This window comes from Poecilia reticulata, chromosome 9 (assembly GCF_904066995.2).
Source record: "Poecilia reticulata chromosome 9, P_reticulata-male-v2, whole genome shotgun sequence".
NCBI lineage: Eukaryota > Metazoa > Chordata > Actinopteri > Cyprinodontiformes > Poeciliidae > Poecilia > Poecilia reticulata.
The window spans coordinates 30,136,856-30,154,237 of record NC_088838.1 but is presented as its reverse complement, the minus strand read 5'-3'; the positions used below and the strand labels follow the sequence as shown (position 1 = coordinate 30,154,237).

The window sequence follows — 17,382 nt, the reverse complement described above, 5'->3', positions numbered from 1 at the left end:
CAGTCAGCACAAGATTCATTTGGACGTTTTAGCTCAGCTCAATAAAAATGAACGACGAAAGCCCACAGAGAGAAATGGATGTAAAGCCCAAGGCCTCTTTTTGGACAAAAGTGAAAAAAACATTGTCCAACAAAGTTCACCCTGGTCAAAGAAGCCCAGATTACAAGAAGAGAAACTTTCTCAGTGAACTTCTGTGGGAAGTGATTGAAAAGGCTGCAGATGGACCAACTCTGCATCTTGTCAGACAAATCTTTCAGGAACAACACAGCAAAATTTTGATCTTACTTTTGAGAAAAACTGGAGAATTAAACGTGGACGTACTCTCCGAGGTGTCAGAAGAGCTAGGAGAAAGGATTTTCCAAAGTCTTGTGAGAGATGCATTCCACTTTGCCAGTGAACTGCATTTAATCGCACTCCTTGAACACCCAGAAGGACACCAAGTAATTGTGGAGAAATTCAAAAAGCACCTGGAGAATCCTGTTCCTAAAGAGAAAATGTTAGCGTCTACAAAAAGAAAGTTCAGAAAGACATTTTTTCCTACTGAAGACTTGTACGCAGATGAAAACTGCCTGAGTGAGGATTATACTCAGGCAGCCATGGACCCTGAACAGTTTTTGAAGGACGCAAACAGGATGGGTTTCAGACGAGGAACCGAAGACGAAAGGAGAGTAATGGTGGAAAATATTCTTTGGAGAATAATTTATAAGTCTAGTTACAGATCTAGCTATGGGCATTACAAAAGGAAGCACACCGAACCAGTTCAGAGAAAGCTTGCTCCAAAAATCTGGAAAGAAGTAAAGGACATAGATTTCGTCTTTTTTGAGAAAATGGAAAAAAAAATCTGCAGAGACATCTTGCAACTTCTCTGGGGCAATGAAGATGCAGTTAGAGAACTGCTATTCAAAATGATAAAAAGCGACAACCCAATCGTTATTTATAAGGTTGTCCAATGCTTCCGAAGAACCCTGGCACGACCGCGGAAAATCATTCTCCGAGACACTGTTCTTCAAAAGGCATGGGGGCACATCAAAAAGGCTGCGTGTTGTGAAGACGCTTCAGAAGAAGAAGAGGGGCAAGAACCCACCAAGAGTGGACCGAACGCTGTGTTTAGTCCACGCTTAGTTGGGCCTCAAAGTTTGGTTTGCTCTGAGGTCGGTACTAACTCGGAGGAGTCAGGGCCGGTCTCCGAGTCAGGAACCCCCTCCAAGACAGGACCCGGCTCCAAGATAGGACCCGGCTCTGAGTCTGGACCCGCCTCCGAGACAGGACCCGCCTCCGAGACTGGACCCGCCTCCGTGTGTGGACACGCCTCAGAGTCTGGACCCGCAGCTGAGACAGGACCCGCCTCCGAGACAGGTAACGCCTCTGAGAAAGGACCCTCCTCCGAGTGTGGACCCTCCTTCGAGTGTGGACCCTCCTCCGAGACGGGACCCGCCTCAGAGACGGGACTCGCCTCCGAGATGGGAACCGCCTCAGAGACGGGACTCGCCTCCGAGATGGGAACCGCCTCAGAGTCTGGACCCGCAGCTGAGACAGGACCCGCCTCCGAGACAGGTAACGCCTCTGAGAAAGGACCCTCCTCCGAGTGTGGACCCTCCTCCGAGTGTGGACCCTCCTCCGATTCGAGACCCGCCTCCGAGATGGGAACAGCCTCTGAGAAGGGACCTGCCTCCGAGTGTGGACCCGCCTCCGAGACGGGACCCGCCTCCGAGTGTGGACCCGCCTCCGAGACAGGACCCGCCTCCGAGACAGGACCCGCCTCCGAGACAGGACCCGCCTCCGAGACAGGACCCGCCTCCGAGACAGGACCCGCCTCCGAGACAGGACCCGCCTCAGAGTCTGGACCCGCCTCAGATTCTGGACCCGCCTCAGAGTCTGGACCCGCCTCCAAGACAGGACCCACCTCCGAGTCTGGACACGCTTCCGAGTCTGGACCCGCCTCCGAGTGAGGACCCGTCGCCTCCGAGTGAGGACCCGCCTCCGAGACAGGACCTGCCTCCGAGTCTGGACAGACCTCTGAGACCGGGCCTGCCTCTGAGTCCTCATGCCTAATGGTGTTTTGAGGATTTTTCACACCAACAAAGTGACACATTGTCAGAAGTGTCAAAACTGGATGCGTTTCTTCAGCAGAACTTCACAACTTGCGGGTATGGATGATTATGGCCTTAAGAGTGCTTACAAGTTTTCAATCTGAGAGTACTGGAAAGCTTTAGTCATCCGCTGTTACAGTCAGAGCAAGGTGGGAATAGTGTACCGAGGAGTCAGAATGGGGTGCTGAGGGAACGGTGGCGGACTGGTGGGCTAGAGTACCTTCGAAGGGGTTCGAAGAAGAAGGAGAGAAGGTGGGGGGCTGACATATCGTTAGAGGGGTGAGGGGTGGGGGAAGCGAAGAAGGAGGGGGGCGAAGGAGAGACATTGAGGGTGGGCTAGTGTACCATTGAGTGCTGGGGGGGCCGGACGGATGGCGTATTGCCAGAAGGGGGAGGAGGTCTGGCTGTAGAAGGAGGGGGGGAAGGAGAGACGTTAATCTGTGGACTGGGGGGCTAGAGTATAATTAGAAGGGGTTCGAAGAAGAAGGAGAGAAGGTGGGGGGCTGACATATCGTTAGAGGGGTGGGGCAGGATTGAGACATAAGTAGCATGACGCCATGAACGGTTAGCTTTCACGCGCCCAGTTCATTTTGACTTGAAAAAAATGGCCGGTACTTTGAATTTGGTAAAATACATGAATAGTAATACATAGTGATGGGTCCAGCAGCACCGACGCGCCGGCGCATGCATCAAGCCCACAGACCGTGTCGGTGCGCGTATTGGTTTCAGCAAGTCACGTGACCAATACAAGAACTGTTTCGAAATGACACTGGATGTCAAACTGTGTTTATAAGGAAGCGAATCTGTCAAAAGCATTTGCCAAACAAATTCTTGATCTTTTACATTGTCATCTATGGAGCAGCTTCAAAGGAAATGTTTCCGCAGTAGTGTGGGACCATTTTGATCTTATATTGGAAAATAAATTTGTTTTCATTTTTGTCGTTTCATCCGGTTCTTGTCAGTTTCTTCTTAATCTATCTGAACCCAAATTCAGCTGAAACTGACTTTTAGTTTACTTTTATATTATGTTCTGCAGGTTAAGTGCCGCATATGTTTAACTAAACTGTCTTATTTAAATAAATCCACCTTTTCAATGCTGAGGCATTATGAGGCCAAGCATGAGAATGAAGTCCCAGATTCACCCAGATAAACTCAGATATGCAGCCATTCTACAAATTACTCAGTTGCTTTTGATAAATTATTTCATATACAGTGAACCCTCGCTGTAACGCGGTTCACTTTTCACGGTATCGCTGCTGCTTCGCAGATTTTTTTGTGCATTTTTTCCACAGTGTTCTTCGTCCTAATTGACCATATGATTGGTAAAAACAGTCTCCGCGCTACCTGAGTGCCAATAACGTTACGGTGTTTAATACAGATTGGCCATTCAGGAGATGGAAACTGAAACTTTCAATGTCTGCTGGAAAAAAATAGGCAGCGCAAAACCCGACCGGAGGCTCGTTTGATGAGATCCGTCGATCTGCCGTAGATACAGCTGTGAATCTGGCGGTGCAGGTTGGAGGAGACGCTTTAATGACATGACTCCGGATCACATTAATAAGGCCCGATTGATGCACACGCACATCCACTGACCTGAAAACAGGTTTTGTTCTTTGGTTTCAATGTAGAGTATTTATTTATGCTGTGTAGTAACTGTAAAAACTAAAGATAACTACTTCACGGATTTCGCCTCACGGATTATTTTCGGAACGCAACCGAAAAACAAGGGTTCGCTGTAAATATAGTGTTTACTTAATTTTTTTTCTACAGCAGAAGTTTTGTCAAAAAAGCTTAACAGGCTTAATTTCAAAAGGTTGTAAAAACTTTTTTTTAATAAAAATGTGTTGGAAAAAAACAGTCCATGCATCCTCATTCCAAACACATTCACTTAAATTTTCACTTTATGGTACATGTTCACATTCTTTATTGACTGTATATCAAATATATTTTAAATGTAACTGAAGATATGACATAATACAACATATAATATTCAATAAAATACAAAGACTTAAATCCTATTGTACAGACTTGGTCATCAAATCACTACGTTGCCTGTAGGAATTTTTAATGTCCAGCAGGTGTCAGTATTGAGTGATACAGTATCGACACAGTATCAATACAGTGTTGCTATGAGTCGAAACGCCTCATTTACCCATCACTAGTAATACAGCAATCACAGCATTTTACTTTTATAATACACAAGCAAACACAGCATTGTGAAAAAAAAGACTGCAAAACAGTCTGCAATTATAGACTGTGCCAGGAGTCTCACGAAGTCAAACAAAGTCAACTACAAATATTTCAAACATTATTCACAGAAAAGAATGTGTTTTTATTTATTTTACTTTACCAGGGAGGTGGCAGAAAGGTAACTCCGTCTCTTACTCCAACCGAAGTCCAAAAGATAGATGTTCCAGGGTCTGGTTAGCGAGCTTGAAACGTCTGACCAGTTTTTGCGCTTCGCGAAGGTTCTTGTTCCCATGATGCAATGCGTAAAATGGGAAATACGGTACAAATACCTGTAAAACTAAAAAACGGAGAAATTCCTTCAAATTTCTACGGTACATTTACCCGTTTTTTTTACAGTTTTTGTTTTACAGTGCAGATTTTATTTTTATCTGTCATTATTAAGGATATTTTCATATAAATATATCAGTTTTTCTGCTGTACACTTTTTATTAAACCATTTTTTCTGAACTCAGTGTAAATCATTGTTTTCTATCTGAAAGTAGTGGTAGTCAAACTTGAGTTAATTGCAGGGTCGTTAATTAATTAATTGTGACAAATGCATTATAGAATCTTTATATTTTCAGCTTTTTTTTTGATAAACTGTGACAGAAAAATGATTCAGATTCAGTCTTTAAAATACTTTTTCTTTCATCAAAGGTTCCCAGGAGATTTTATCATTAAAGTTTTTAACTTTTAGAGAAAAATCAACTTTCAGATCCATTGTTGACAATGTGGTAAAAAGGTAAAAGATTTATTCAAAGTAGCTCAGAAAGACAGGAAAAAACGTACATAGTTCCTACATTTTTACAAGTTATAGTCTACATTTGGTTAAATACACAGAATTAAAGCATGTATGTACAAAAAGCTTTGCTGTTTGTGCATAAACATGTTGGAAGAAGTCTGATAAATGAGATCAACTGAGTCAAACACAGCAGATTGTAAGGAAAACAAAAAAGTCAGAGCGATAAAAACAGAAATGACTCGTCAGCGTCCTGCACTGAGGAGAACGACGGTGAACACGACGGTCTGGGCCGAACCTTCAGAGTTCAAGTGCTGCAGTGAGAAAAGATGCCAAGCTGAGGAGCAGTGGTTCTCCAACAAGGCTGCAATCAGAGATTATTCATCAGGAGTTCAGCGACCTGTGCAAAAGTCTTAATCTAGCTGAGTTTTCTTCGTATTTTCCTTCAAAGCAGCCTGACTTTCCCTGAAGCTTTCAGTCTTTAAAGAAGCAGTATTATGTATTTTTCAGCCATTTTATAGCACAATCAAGCAACCATGTCACAGTTGTTCTAAAAATGCTAAATATATCAAATATTACTTAAAATAGATTTGATTTAGTAATTTTAACACCTTGAAATTGGGTCTCTGTCTCTTTAAGAAACTCCTGCTCTTTCTGATCACAAGATGGCTCCTCTATTAACCCTTTAACAACCAGCATTTCATTGAGAAGCAGCTCCTTTAATGAGCTCAGTTAATCATTTGCTAATTGCTGGTGGCTAGTCTGAAGGAGCTGATTTGAGGCAGATGCTTGAAAACTTGTAAATTGCATCTCTGAGGAGGAACTGCACCTCATAGTTGGGGCTATATCGACCTAGACATTTTGCACAGCTGAATGGTTGCCATGGAGATTGAAGGATTTCACAAACATACATGAAAGAATGAAGGCAACATTTCAGGTTTGTTTCTGATGAATGAATAACATTATAGCTTGATGTAGAGTTCAAATACTGCCCCTTGAAAAGCAAATTTTTGGACTGCTTTTTTACTCCTGCACCTGAATTCAGATAAATTCATAAAAAAACAACTATCATTTATTGGTAAAATAAAATCTTTGTCCCTATAGAGGTCACAGGATGCTGCCTGGATGGAGTCACAATGCTGAAAGTTTGAGTCTAAAAAAATAATGTGATTTCGCCATGAAAAAAACTAACTTGAGTAAAAACTTGTAAGCAAACTAATTCATACAGACATTGGCTTTTTTGTTTCTCTTAAAAGAAAGTTAGCTGTTAAATTTTTCCCAAAATTGATTGTCTTTCTGCCACCCAGTAAGCTTAACACCGCTGTGATTACATCATGGATTACCTCTGCAGGGGCTGAAAAGTTAAAATAATAATACATTTAAAATAAAGTTTTTAACTTAGTCAATCAAACATTTGCTACTTTTATTTTGAGAACCATAAAATAACATTTAAAACCAGATTAAGTGGGTTTTTTTTTCCCCCCAATGAAAACAGCTTGAGGCTACAATAATAAATGGAAAGTAAATGTCTCAAGACTTTTGCACAGGACTCTAGGTAAAATTTGTAGTTGATTGTCATTAAACAAAAAGCTAACAGTTAAAAAAAAATTCATTCTGAATTTCAAAATAACAATGTATTTATTGTTATTTCTCCAGTTGGATTCAGGAGAATATTATTATTTTTTTAATTTTTAGCTTTTATATGCTTCTTAATTTCAGTTTACCAGAACTAGTTTACCACTAATTTGCCCAGTGGTGGAGAACCGCTGTGGTCCCTGAATGCATCACTGACTAACAGAAAACACAGAGCACCGTTTGAGCGATATGCAGTGACGTCATCAGGGTCCGTTCCGGCCACTAGATGGCGCACTGCAGCTTCTTCTGCGACCATGATGTGAGAAGAGTGAGATCAGACATTAGCAGCTGCAGCAGGATCAACTTTTCTTATTATTTTAAATTTAAAAGAGGAAAATATTCCAGTTCAAATAGGAACATAAATAGATGAGGATCTGTGGTAAAAGCAAACAAAGTCACTCCTCTGTTGTTCAATTCATGTCCAAACTTGAAAAATTATTCAAATGTCTCCTTCTCAATCAGCAAAGACGTAAGAAAAGTGTAACAAACCTTTAGAGAAATAAATATTTACTCTTGTTTTTGCATCCCGGACCAGATTTTTTGCATATTTGTGACTCAGGTTGAAGGAGAAACACCGAACCCCAGGCGCTGATTAAATGCAACTTGATCTGTTTTCCTGTTTTTGGAAACCATGAATCACAAAAACAGAACATAAGAACTTCTACAGACAGAGGTTAAAATCAGTTGAAGCGGTACAAACAAAGCCACATGGATTCCCCGGGAAAATATAGAAATCTGACGTGCAACGGCTCCACGGTTAGACCTGAAGTAACCCTCTGCTGTTCTCTGGGTTCGCGTTTTTTCATGCTTGTTTTGAGGCAGGAAAAAACTGAAACAGCATCAGAGAGTAACATTTAAATGGTAATTTTTTAGATGCTTTGTTCTTTCAAGGCTGAAAATGTCACCCGTTAAAGCAACTTAGCTAATTAACTCAAACAACAACTAACTGAAAAACAAAAACAAAAAAAAAACAGGAGTCTGGTTTAGAACAGATGCTAATCTTTAGACCCAAGCTAGCTGGAGTCAAACTTTAGATAGCTTGTTGAAGACTCTGTAAAATTGCAGCAACTCTGCAATGACCTCAACAAGACTGCAAAGACCTTAGCAAGACACTGTAAAGACCTTAGCAAAACTCTGCAAAGACCTTACAAAGACTCTGCAAAGACCTTACAAAGACTCTGTAAAGACCTTAGCAAGACTCAGTAAAGACCTTAGCAAGGCTCTGCAAAGACCTTAGCAAGACTCTGCAAAGACCTTACAAAGACTCTGCAAAGACCTTAGCAAGACACTGTAAAGACCTTAGCAAAACTCTGCAAAGACCTTAGCAAGACTCTGCAAAGACCTTACAAAGACTCTGCAAAGACCTTAGCAAGACTCTGCAAAGACCTTACAAAGACTCTGCAAAGACCTTACAAAGACTCTGTAAAGACCTTAGCAAGACACTGTAAAGACCTTACAAAGACTCTGTAAAGACCTTAGCAAGACTCTGCAAAGACCTTACAAAGACTCTGCAAAGACCTTAGCAAGACTCTGCAAAGACCTTACAAAGACTCTGCAAAGACCTTAGCAAGACTCTGCAAAGACCTTACAAAGACTCTGCAAAGACCTTAGCAAGACTCTGCAAAGACCTTACAAAGACTCTGTAAAGACCTTAGCAAGACACTGTAAAGACCTTAGCAAAACTCTGCAAAGACCTTAGCAAGACTCTGCAAAGACCTTACAAAGACTCTGTAAAGACCTTAGCAAGACACTGTAAAGACCTTAGCAAAACTCTGCAAAGACCTTAGCAAGACTCTGCAAAGACCTTACAAAGACTCTGCAAAGACCTTAGCAAGACTCTGCAAAGACCTTAGCAAGACTCTTCAAAGAACATAGCAGTCCTTACAAAACCTTCTCGATGTGACTCATTTTTAATGCGTCCAAATCCAGTATAAGCCCCATTTTCTTGATTCTGATTGCGAAACAGTGAAGTATGACTGGAAATTATCATCTACTTGCTGACTGACTTCTAGAGTTAAACCCTCCACTGACCGCCGCAGTGAGTCTGATGTCACTCTTCAAACACTCTGAGGTGCGTTGTTGATGAAAACACAAACTGAAACATCCAACACTGACCACACTGAGAACAACAGTTTGTTAAACAGTTTCTGGCTCAGGCGAGACTGAATCCAGGGTCTCGGCTCATGGTGACACAAAAATGTGCAAAAATAAATACGAGTAGAGCTGCACAGGAGGTGCCAGATCTGAGGGAAGGTGGGTTTTTTTCCTGAGAAGAAGGCATAAATTGATCTGAGTGTCAATAAATGCAGTGAAGCATAAACAGGTGTAAAAATCGTCTCGTCCTCATGAGTCTGCAGTTTTTATTCCATTAACTCCTCTTCGCGTCAAAGGAATCAGGGTATGCAAATCTTCACAGACTCACTCGTTCCTGCACCCAAAGAAATCCATGCCGACGTAGCGTGGGTAACCTTCCAACGAGTTCATGCCGACAGGATCGAACTTCCAGTACTGACGTCCTCGGATGAAATGAGCAAAGCCTGCAGAAGGGAGCAAAAACAGATTGTTTTATCATTCCTGGAGGCCGAGGAAGATGGAAAATATGCACATCAAATGGACCTCTTCAGATTAAAGGACTCAAACAGACTTATACTGAACTACAAAATAAGAGACTTTTTGTAATGCTGTTGGCTTGGAAGAGTCCATAAACTCTCTGAAATACCAGAACTTTTCCACAAAAATAAAACTTTTCATCTCTTTTGGTCTTGCAACAGGATAAAAATCCAAAATATTTGTCCAAATTTTCACAGAAATGGTTATCCAGACACAAAAGTTAAAAAAACTGAGTGCTGGATAAATATGTCCAGTAGCCTGGAGTTTGACTACAGAAGTGGAAACAAACTGCTTGAGGCAAGTTGCTGGTCAGAAAGTGAAGTTTAAAACTGGTTCTGAGTAAAACGTTTGACTCCAGCAATATCCACAGTTTAAGACAGAAATCAAAAGCATTTTTTTCCTTCGTACCGTGGGTGTCCCTGAAGGCAGCGTCAACATCCTCAGGGATGCCGGTCCAGTACTGCATGCTGCGCGGTGAGGGCGACTCGACCCGGTTCTCATGGGGACTGAACCTCCAGTAGCTACCGGACTTGAAGAAGTAGATGTTGTAGTTAGGGTCGTGACCCCAGCGAAGTGCAGCCTGGATGCTGGATGTGGACAATCCTAAACTTCTGATGGACTCGGGACCCCGGATGTGCATCTCAGCGTCAAACACCCAGTAGTTATCATCTGCAGAAACCAAAAAAACCCACTGAAGTCCAACTTTTATTCACTTTTTCTTTTTTTTAATTCTTTTACAACTGTTTGCGTACTAATGCTTTGTTAACGGTACCAAAAATTGAGTACATATCACTAAAGACTATAATAGCAGCGGATAAAATTAGGTTTAATTTTGAGCTACAACTCCGTCATGCTTCACAGTAGAAAAACATTCATATTTTAAACAGTTTAATAGACGAAATTTTGAGACTTTACAGTTTTTACACAGTCAGAGCTTAAGTTTTATGACTTTTCCCTGAAAAACAATGTCAATGTCAATTTATCTATAGCACATAAAACAAAAACAACAGAGTTTGACAAAAGTGATGCACAATTCAATAAAATAAAGCAATATAACAATAATAACAAGGAAATATTTTGAAAAGTAATACAAATACATTCCATATCTGTCGTTATAAAAGAAACTAAAACTGTTTGAATCAAATACTAGAGGACAAAACGTCTCAACAGTCTCAGCGTTACATAAATGAAAAGGTAAACCATTCCAAATTTTAGGAGCACAAGTCGCAAAAGCAAAATCTCAGCTGAATAAATAGTCAGAAACCTTTTAATAAACACAAAAATAATAATAATTTTTGTGTGTAAGTTATACGTCAGAATGTCTTTTGGTAATTTTACTGCCCACTAACTTTTGTTTCTTTTTGTGTGGACTTCCTGTTTATGGCTTCCTAGGGAAGGAGGGAGTCACCATGGCAACCACTGACTTGTTCTATTTTTATTCTTGAGTTCCAACGTTGCAGGAAAATGTAAAGTTTAGATTTGTCAGACTTATTAAAGCAGCTAAAAAGTCTACATTTTTATTGAGATATTCTGGTTGGTAGTTTATAAAAAGCCATAAACTACATAACTACACCTCAGCCACAAGGTGGACACTGCGGTTGTCATGACGCTAGGAAAAATACTTCATTTCTGATACCGAGATGATATTTCACTATTACATTTGTATGTTGGCAAGTTTTAATCTGCATGGCTTAAAAACAACAGTTTTGTGTTTGCCTCGTTAGCTGAAGAGGAAAAAGTGAGATTATTTTTGACTTTATTTGATACTCACCTTGAAAGAACCAAATATTCCCTGACTTGTCCTCAAAGGCGGCATCAATCTTGGCCGGGATCCCCTTCCAGTGTCGGGAGGCCAGCGCCGGATACCCGCTCTCCAGACGCGCTGATCCTCCAGGATCCCGGATCCTCCAAACGTAGCCCGACTTAAAGAAGAACAGCTCCCCTCGGATCATCGACACGGCGTCGAAGTCCGTCTGACAGGCGTCAGGCTGGAGGCAAAACAGAGAACGCTCTCACAAACACCGTAAATCATTTTAACCTCGTTTAGTTGTGTCATCCAGCTACTCTTAACGTCTTGCAAGTTTTAGATTTTCAACTTAAATGCATGAGTTCGTAAACAGTAACCTTAGTAAGTTGTGTTAACTTTTCATTAATTTTGTCATATTTCTGAGGAAACAAAGGATTTTTAACCCCTGAAAGAACTAAAAAAAATACTTAATTGATCCCAAAAGAAAAATAAACGATGTTAATCAGATGCAATCCACTCTGTTGCTACGGTTACGCATCATAGCAAAAGAGTAAAGTTTGAAATGTGTTGGCTAAATTCACTCCAGCTGCACCGCATCCAAAACAAGCAGGAATGGTTGCTGAAAAATTCCTCCAGAAAGACATGAATGAAAGTTTGAAAGAGTAAAAAACCTCAATGAAAGTAACAAGGCTGCCAGCCTGAGCGTTGCATTTCTAGGAAACCCCCCAAAACAAAACAAAACAAAACAAAAGAGGGAAAAGGTGGGAGTGGGAAATATTTCCTAGGGTGCTCAGCGTGAGAGAGCTGGAAGTATTATATTGAACTGGTTGTTATGTGTAATTAAGGCTAACATTAATTTTAGTGCAACTGTCGTTTAGCAATGGTTGAGCACAGTGTCTTCTCAGATTGCTTATTCTGTTCAAAACAAATGCTTTTGAGCAGAAATCAGTGTAATAAAATGTGTTTAATAAAGTTCATAACCATTCATGTAAGTTAAATAAAGAGTTTAAATTATTTTCACTTTAAAATAAGTACTTATTTTAACTTGATAATATGAGTGAAAATAATAAAACATTCTGGAGCTCAGCTTGGGTTGCTAGGTAACGGGCTGGGCTTGGCTGGGGTTGGCTGGGGTTGCTAGGTAACGGGCAGTGCCTTCTGAATTGTGACATTACATTGCAGAGATTTTTGAAACGAGGTTATTTTCCAAACACCAAAAAAAACAAAAACATTAACTTTATTGCCAAAAAAATCGACTGGGTGTGTCTTTTAATTGCCTGGCCTGTTTTCAGAAGCAGCAGAAACCCAAATGGAAATACAAAAACAAGCAAAATATGAACTTTACATATTAGGTTCCGTTTGAAAACAAAAGTTATCCAACTGAATTTTAAATGAATCTGAGTCGTACATTAATATGGCTGACTGTATGAACTAATTTGTTAACTGGCTGGACTCACATTAAGTTCGTTGGTCTCTGTTTTGAGGACCAGAGCCCTTGGAGCCGGGGTTGGCGGTGGGGGCAAGACCTGTGGTTTAGCTCCATACAGGTACTGGATGCCTAGCCTGTCGTCTTCGCTCAGCCTCAGTGGGTAGGAGAAGGAGTAGTACGCGGACATGACGGTTTTGGGCTTACGCGAGTGCTGCAGGCCCAGGACATGCCCGAACTCATGGGCGGCGACCTGCAGAAGGTCTGTACCTGCAAGGAGGAAGGGAGAGGTTCATACAAGGTCTGAAAATAGGAGAGAGTGTTTGTTTTGAGCCGGTTTGAGCAGCAGACTGCGGGGATTTCACTACCTGAGCCAACTGGGTCAAACAAGGGGAAAAAAAAGTCCCTTTAACTGCTGACTCACACATGTCCTCAGCTAATCGCACGCATATTTACCTTTAGTCAGAGTTAGCATATACTTTAGCAAGTCCCACTATAACAACTTTAATTACAGTTACAACAAACAAGTTGGTGCTAATTATTAAAAGAGAGTAGAGACACATTGCTTGGTGCAGAATAAGCCACAAACACCAAAAGTCTTTTTTTTAAATTAACTGATCTGCAAACAGATGAAAAGTTGCTTCCGCACAAACATCACAGTGTGGTTTTAAGTGTTCAGCTTTTTAATTAATTCCTCTTGTTACAGTTAAATACAACCTTTATTGTCATCTTAACTCATCCTGAATGTCTCAGATGGGCGATGGTGTACCTCAGGGATGGTTGTTTGAGCCCCTTGTTGAGTTTGTTTCTAACCTTTTATTCGCAGATGATTATCTGTACATGTCTGTAATGTAGCCACAGGATTCAGATACTTTTCAGTCAATGAATCGACTATAAACTCAGAGTACCAAAGTAATCTGGAGTCGAATGTGAGCCAAACACTAGAATGAATAGATTTTATTTGTTGAGGGCATTTCTTAGGGAGCATCAACTCCACCAGCAATATCAAACAGAATAAGCAATTGACAAGACATTCATTAAGTGATTTTATAAATATATGCTCAGTTTGGACAGTAATTAATAAAACAAACCCAAATCTCAGAGTATTTTTGATGCATTTTGGATGCAAATTGTTTACGTTTTGTGAAGTTTTTCCATTTTTTTTTATCAGTTTATTGAAACAAACACAAACAGACAGAAACCAAAGTGATCCAGAAACTCACCCATGTAGTTCCCCAGAGTCCAGGACTCGTCGTAGTCGAAGTGAATGTCGCCCTGTCGATGCGTCTTTGGGAAGAACGCGTGAGCTAGAATCCCACCTGGACCGTCAAACGGCAGGTTGTCTCCATGCCAGTAGCTGCAGGTGAATAAAACAAGCGTCCCTATCAGAAACAAAACTTTCCTTTTTTAAAAACAATAAAACAAAACATCTACACTCTGTCAAAAAGTTAATTAAAAATAACTTAAATGCTTTAAAATACACAACAAGGTTCAGTACAGAGGATGATGAAGTTGTAAAAATAAAATAAAATGATCTAAAGACAAAGATATTTGCGTATAAACAACACTGGGATATGACGAGATGCTTTAAGTGGAATGATTCAGAGGGGAAACACAGAAACGATAAAAGAATGAAAAACCCCGAGTCAGCAGATACGGATCCTCCATAAAGCAGGAGTATCAGCGCAGTGGAGCCTGCTTGTCGTCTCTTGCTCCGTTATCTCCGTGTTCATCTTCACAGCTCTGCAAATCTCTTTGTGCCAGAATCTGATCCTATCTATTTAAACGTTCTGCTAGTTTTACTGAAACGATCCTGATTTTTATCCAGGACATAAATCAGGTTCATTCTTATTAGCTGAGACATTTTTTCAACAACAAATATAGAAAACGTTACTGGTTGTCTCTAACCAATGTTGATTTTTATTTTTTAATTATTTAGTAAAGCAGAGGGATTCGTCTCCTTGTCACACAGAGTTCAGAAGTGATTTTCTGAGGAGCAAAGCAGCAATAATGAGTGATGTAGTTTAAAGTGACACCAGCAGGGGGAGCAGTTCTCTCCTGGCAAGAGGTCACAGGGGTTAAAGCAAATAAAAACTGAGCTCAGAGGATTCCCTGAGCATAAGGTCATCTGAACTGGATCAAAACTATAAAAACAAGAGCTTGGTCCATCTCTGCTGAAGCCGTATGGAGATAAATCGGTGCCATGAATCTCAGCTTTTGTACTACTTTTCTAGAAATTTTGACTTTAATCTCAGAATTCAGATTTTTTTTTCAGAATTTGAACAGGTTTTTTTATTCGGTTTTTAATCTCAACATTTTTTTTTTTTTTCCCCAGAAATCTGACTTTTTTGAACAATTATGACTTTTAAGATAAGAAGATAAGAATTATTTTTATTTTGGTAGCCTTAATATTCTTCCATAATATAAAAAAAGAAAATCCCTTCTGATTACATTTCATATGAACCTAAATATGATTTAAATTGTTGACAAACCAGAACATGTCTGCCACTGGGAAGAATCCAGTTCCTCCCATAGATTAATGCCCAGATACTGAAGGTTTTGACACTAATTGAGCTAGAGGAACCAATTCATTAACTTCCTGTCAATTTGTTTATCCATTGACAAAAGGTCATGAGCCGCCATGCTGAAAATGTAATGACCCATAAAACTACTTCTGTTCAGACATCAAATCAGTGAGTTCAGGATTTATTACTTATTTTTGGAGGATTAAATAAAAATCTGCCTCTAGTCAAGAAAAGTTGTAGAAATTAAACACAAAAAGAGACCGATACGGTTGTTATTGGGGTTTTCACCTGGAAAAGTCGATCCGGATGTCAGCGATCCCCCTGCGGACCTCGGTGAAAGTGAGGGGCGTGACATCGCTCCAGATCTTCACCGCCTCCCGGATCACGCGCCGCACCTTCTCCTCGTCCATCTGCCAGGGGAAGCGTTCGATCCTGCAGGAAACCAGCGCAGGAGTCAACACAAGAAGTGAAATGTGTGTTTTTGAGTTTCAACTGTAAATGATTTTTTTATGCTTTTAATCAAATATTAATCAAACATTATATTGCACTTTGTTACAAAACTGTTTAGTTTAAATATTAAGCACTTTCTAGGACTTTCTACAGAAATCAAGCACTTTCCAAACCTTGAAAAACTTAATAGAAATTCAATGATTTCAAGCACCAATACAAACCCTGCAAATAATACAGGTGGCTTTTTTTTTTTTTAAATCAGAGTAATAAAACCTGAAAACTATTCATTTTGAAAACATAAAAACAGGAACAAAGACTTCTGCACTAAATTGTTTTCAAACCTGTGAGATGCAGGGCAAGAAATTAAAGGAACATTTCGCCCTTTTTGAGGCTCGTGGATTAATGTTGGAGAAGTTTAGACTTGTTCTGCTCGCATTAATTGCAGCTTTTCTGCAGCAGTGAAATAAAAGCTGGCAGAGTTGACCGATTGCACAAAGTGGTTCCAGCATGTAATTTTGCTCCAGGACGTCAATCTGTAATTTTTCTGTTGCGTGGAAACAGAAAATGGCAAACAAACAAGGCAAACGGTGTTAATTTGTAATACTTAGAGGTGAAATGTTTTGTTTCTCCTTCCAGATCGATGTGGGAGACAGAAGCATTAGAATAATGCAGAAAATAACTAGTTTTAATAGGATGTCTCAACAGGTTTTTGCATCATTTATTCATATTTCTGATATTGAGAAATAAGTTTAGGCTTAACAGGAAGTCAAAGAAGATAAGCTAAAAATTATTCATACCTTCTCAGATTCAGATTTAAATGATTTTTGTCCATAGAAGAAGTTTAATTCTATACTATAAGACAACATTTCTGTTTTTAAAAGATACTTTTTAATGGGTCTGATGTAGTATTTTAATTTTAAACATATTTTAACGATTGTATATTAAGGTCATACTAAGAAAAATAAAATTACGAGAATAAATATTCATAATATTAGAAGAATAAATTCGTACAAGAATAAGGTCAAAATAATACAAGAATAGTCCCTGTAATTTAATAATAAAGTGAAAATATTACAAGAATAAAATCAAAACATGCTAATTAGGTTGTAATAAACATTATGGGTGTATTTTTGTTGTATTTCATTTATACTTTATTCTCATAGAAATTGTGAATTAATTATTACATTATTATGACTTTATTTATGAAATTTTATTAATTTTATTTTCTCAGTATGGCCTTAATACTTTGTCGTTTTTGCTAAGTGGAAAACCATCACAATTAATAGAAATAAAAACTTTTAAACATCAATTTGTGTGGAATTAATCTATGCTTAGTGTTTCAGTTTTTAATAAAGTTCCTAAAACAAATGGGGTTCTCAATAATTTTCTAATTTATTTATTGAATGTTCACTTTTTTGCAGGTTATTATTTTTTCTTGCAGACTTCTCTTTTCAATCTTCTCGCAATTTCGGGTAAAAATGGCGACTGGAGAGACGATTTTAGACAGAAACTGTTAATATGGATCAGTTCAAAATGTTTCTGTTGATATGGAAAACATCCATCTGTCTTCACAGAGCGGGACTTTCCTGTCTTTCACTCAAACACCTGCAGATCTGGAGGTGTGACTCTGAGTCATCTGGATAATTTTTCAACTTTTGACGGCGCAAAAACATAAATCAGAGGAATTTTTTTTATTGTTTCCAAGCAAAAGAAAAGAAAAGAAAAAGCAAAACATAAACAAGGAACAGCAGTTTTCTCATTTATTTAGACTTTTTATTGTCTAAATAAAAAGTTTTTGAGTGATAAATCTGAGGTTTATCACACATAAACCTCAGATTTATGTGTGATAGTTTTACAGGAAAGGATTCATCAGCAATTAAAGAAATGCTGTTTACTAATCTGTATCTCTTCAATTAATAACCGGAAAAGGT

General features: G+C 39.5%; 1 protein-coding gene across 1 annotated transcript in view; it reads right to left on the bottom strand.

The window, feature by feature from the left end:
- Positions 1-5,049: 5,049 nt before the first annotated feature.
- The window catches only part of mmp11a (matrix metallopeptidase 11a), a 34,414-nt gene continuing 22,081 nt past the window's right edge, over positions 5,050-17,382 (bottom strand). The window contains exons 3-8 of the mRNA XM_008417802.3: positions 15,290-15,433; positions 13,700-13,833; positions 12,508-12,746; positions 11,075-11,291; positions 9,712-9,972; positions 5,050-9,230 (exon numbers count right to left, since the gene is read on the bottom strand). Coding sequence (XP_008416024.1) covers positions 9,112-9,230; positions 9,712-9,972; positions 11,075-11,291; positions 12,508-12,746; positions 13,700-13,833; positions 15,290-15,433 — 1,114 coding nt within the window. The 3' untranslated portion in view covers positions 5,050-9,111. The remainder of the gene's footprint in view (positions 9,231-9,711; positions 9,973-11,074; positions 11,292-12,507; positions 12,747-13,699; positions 13,834-15,289; positions 15,434-17,382) is intronic.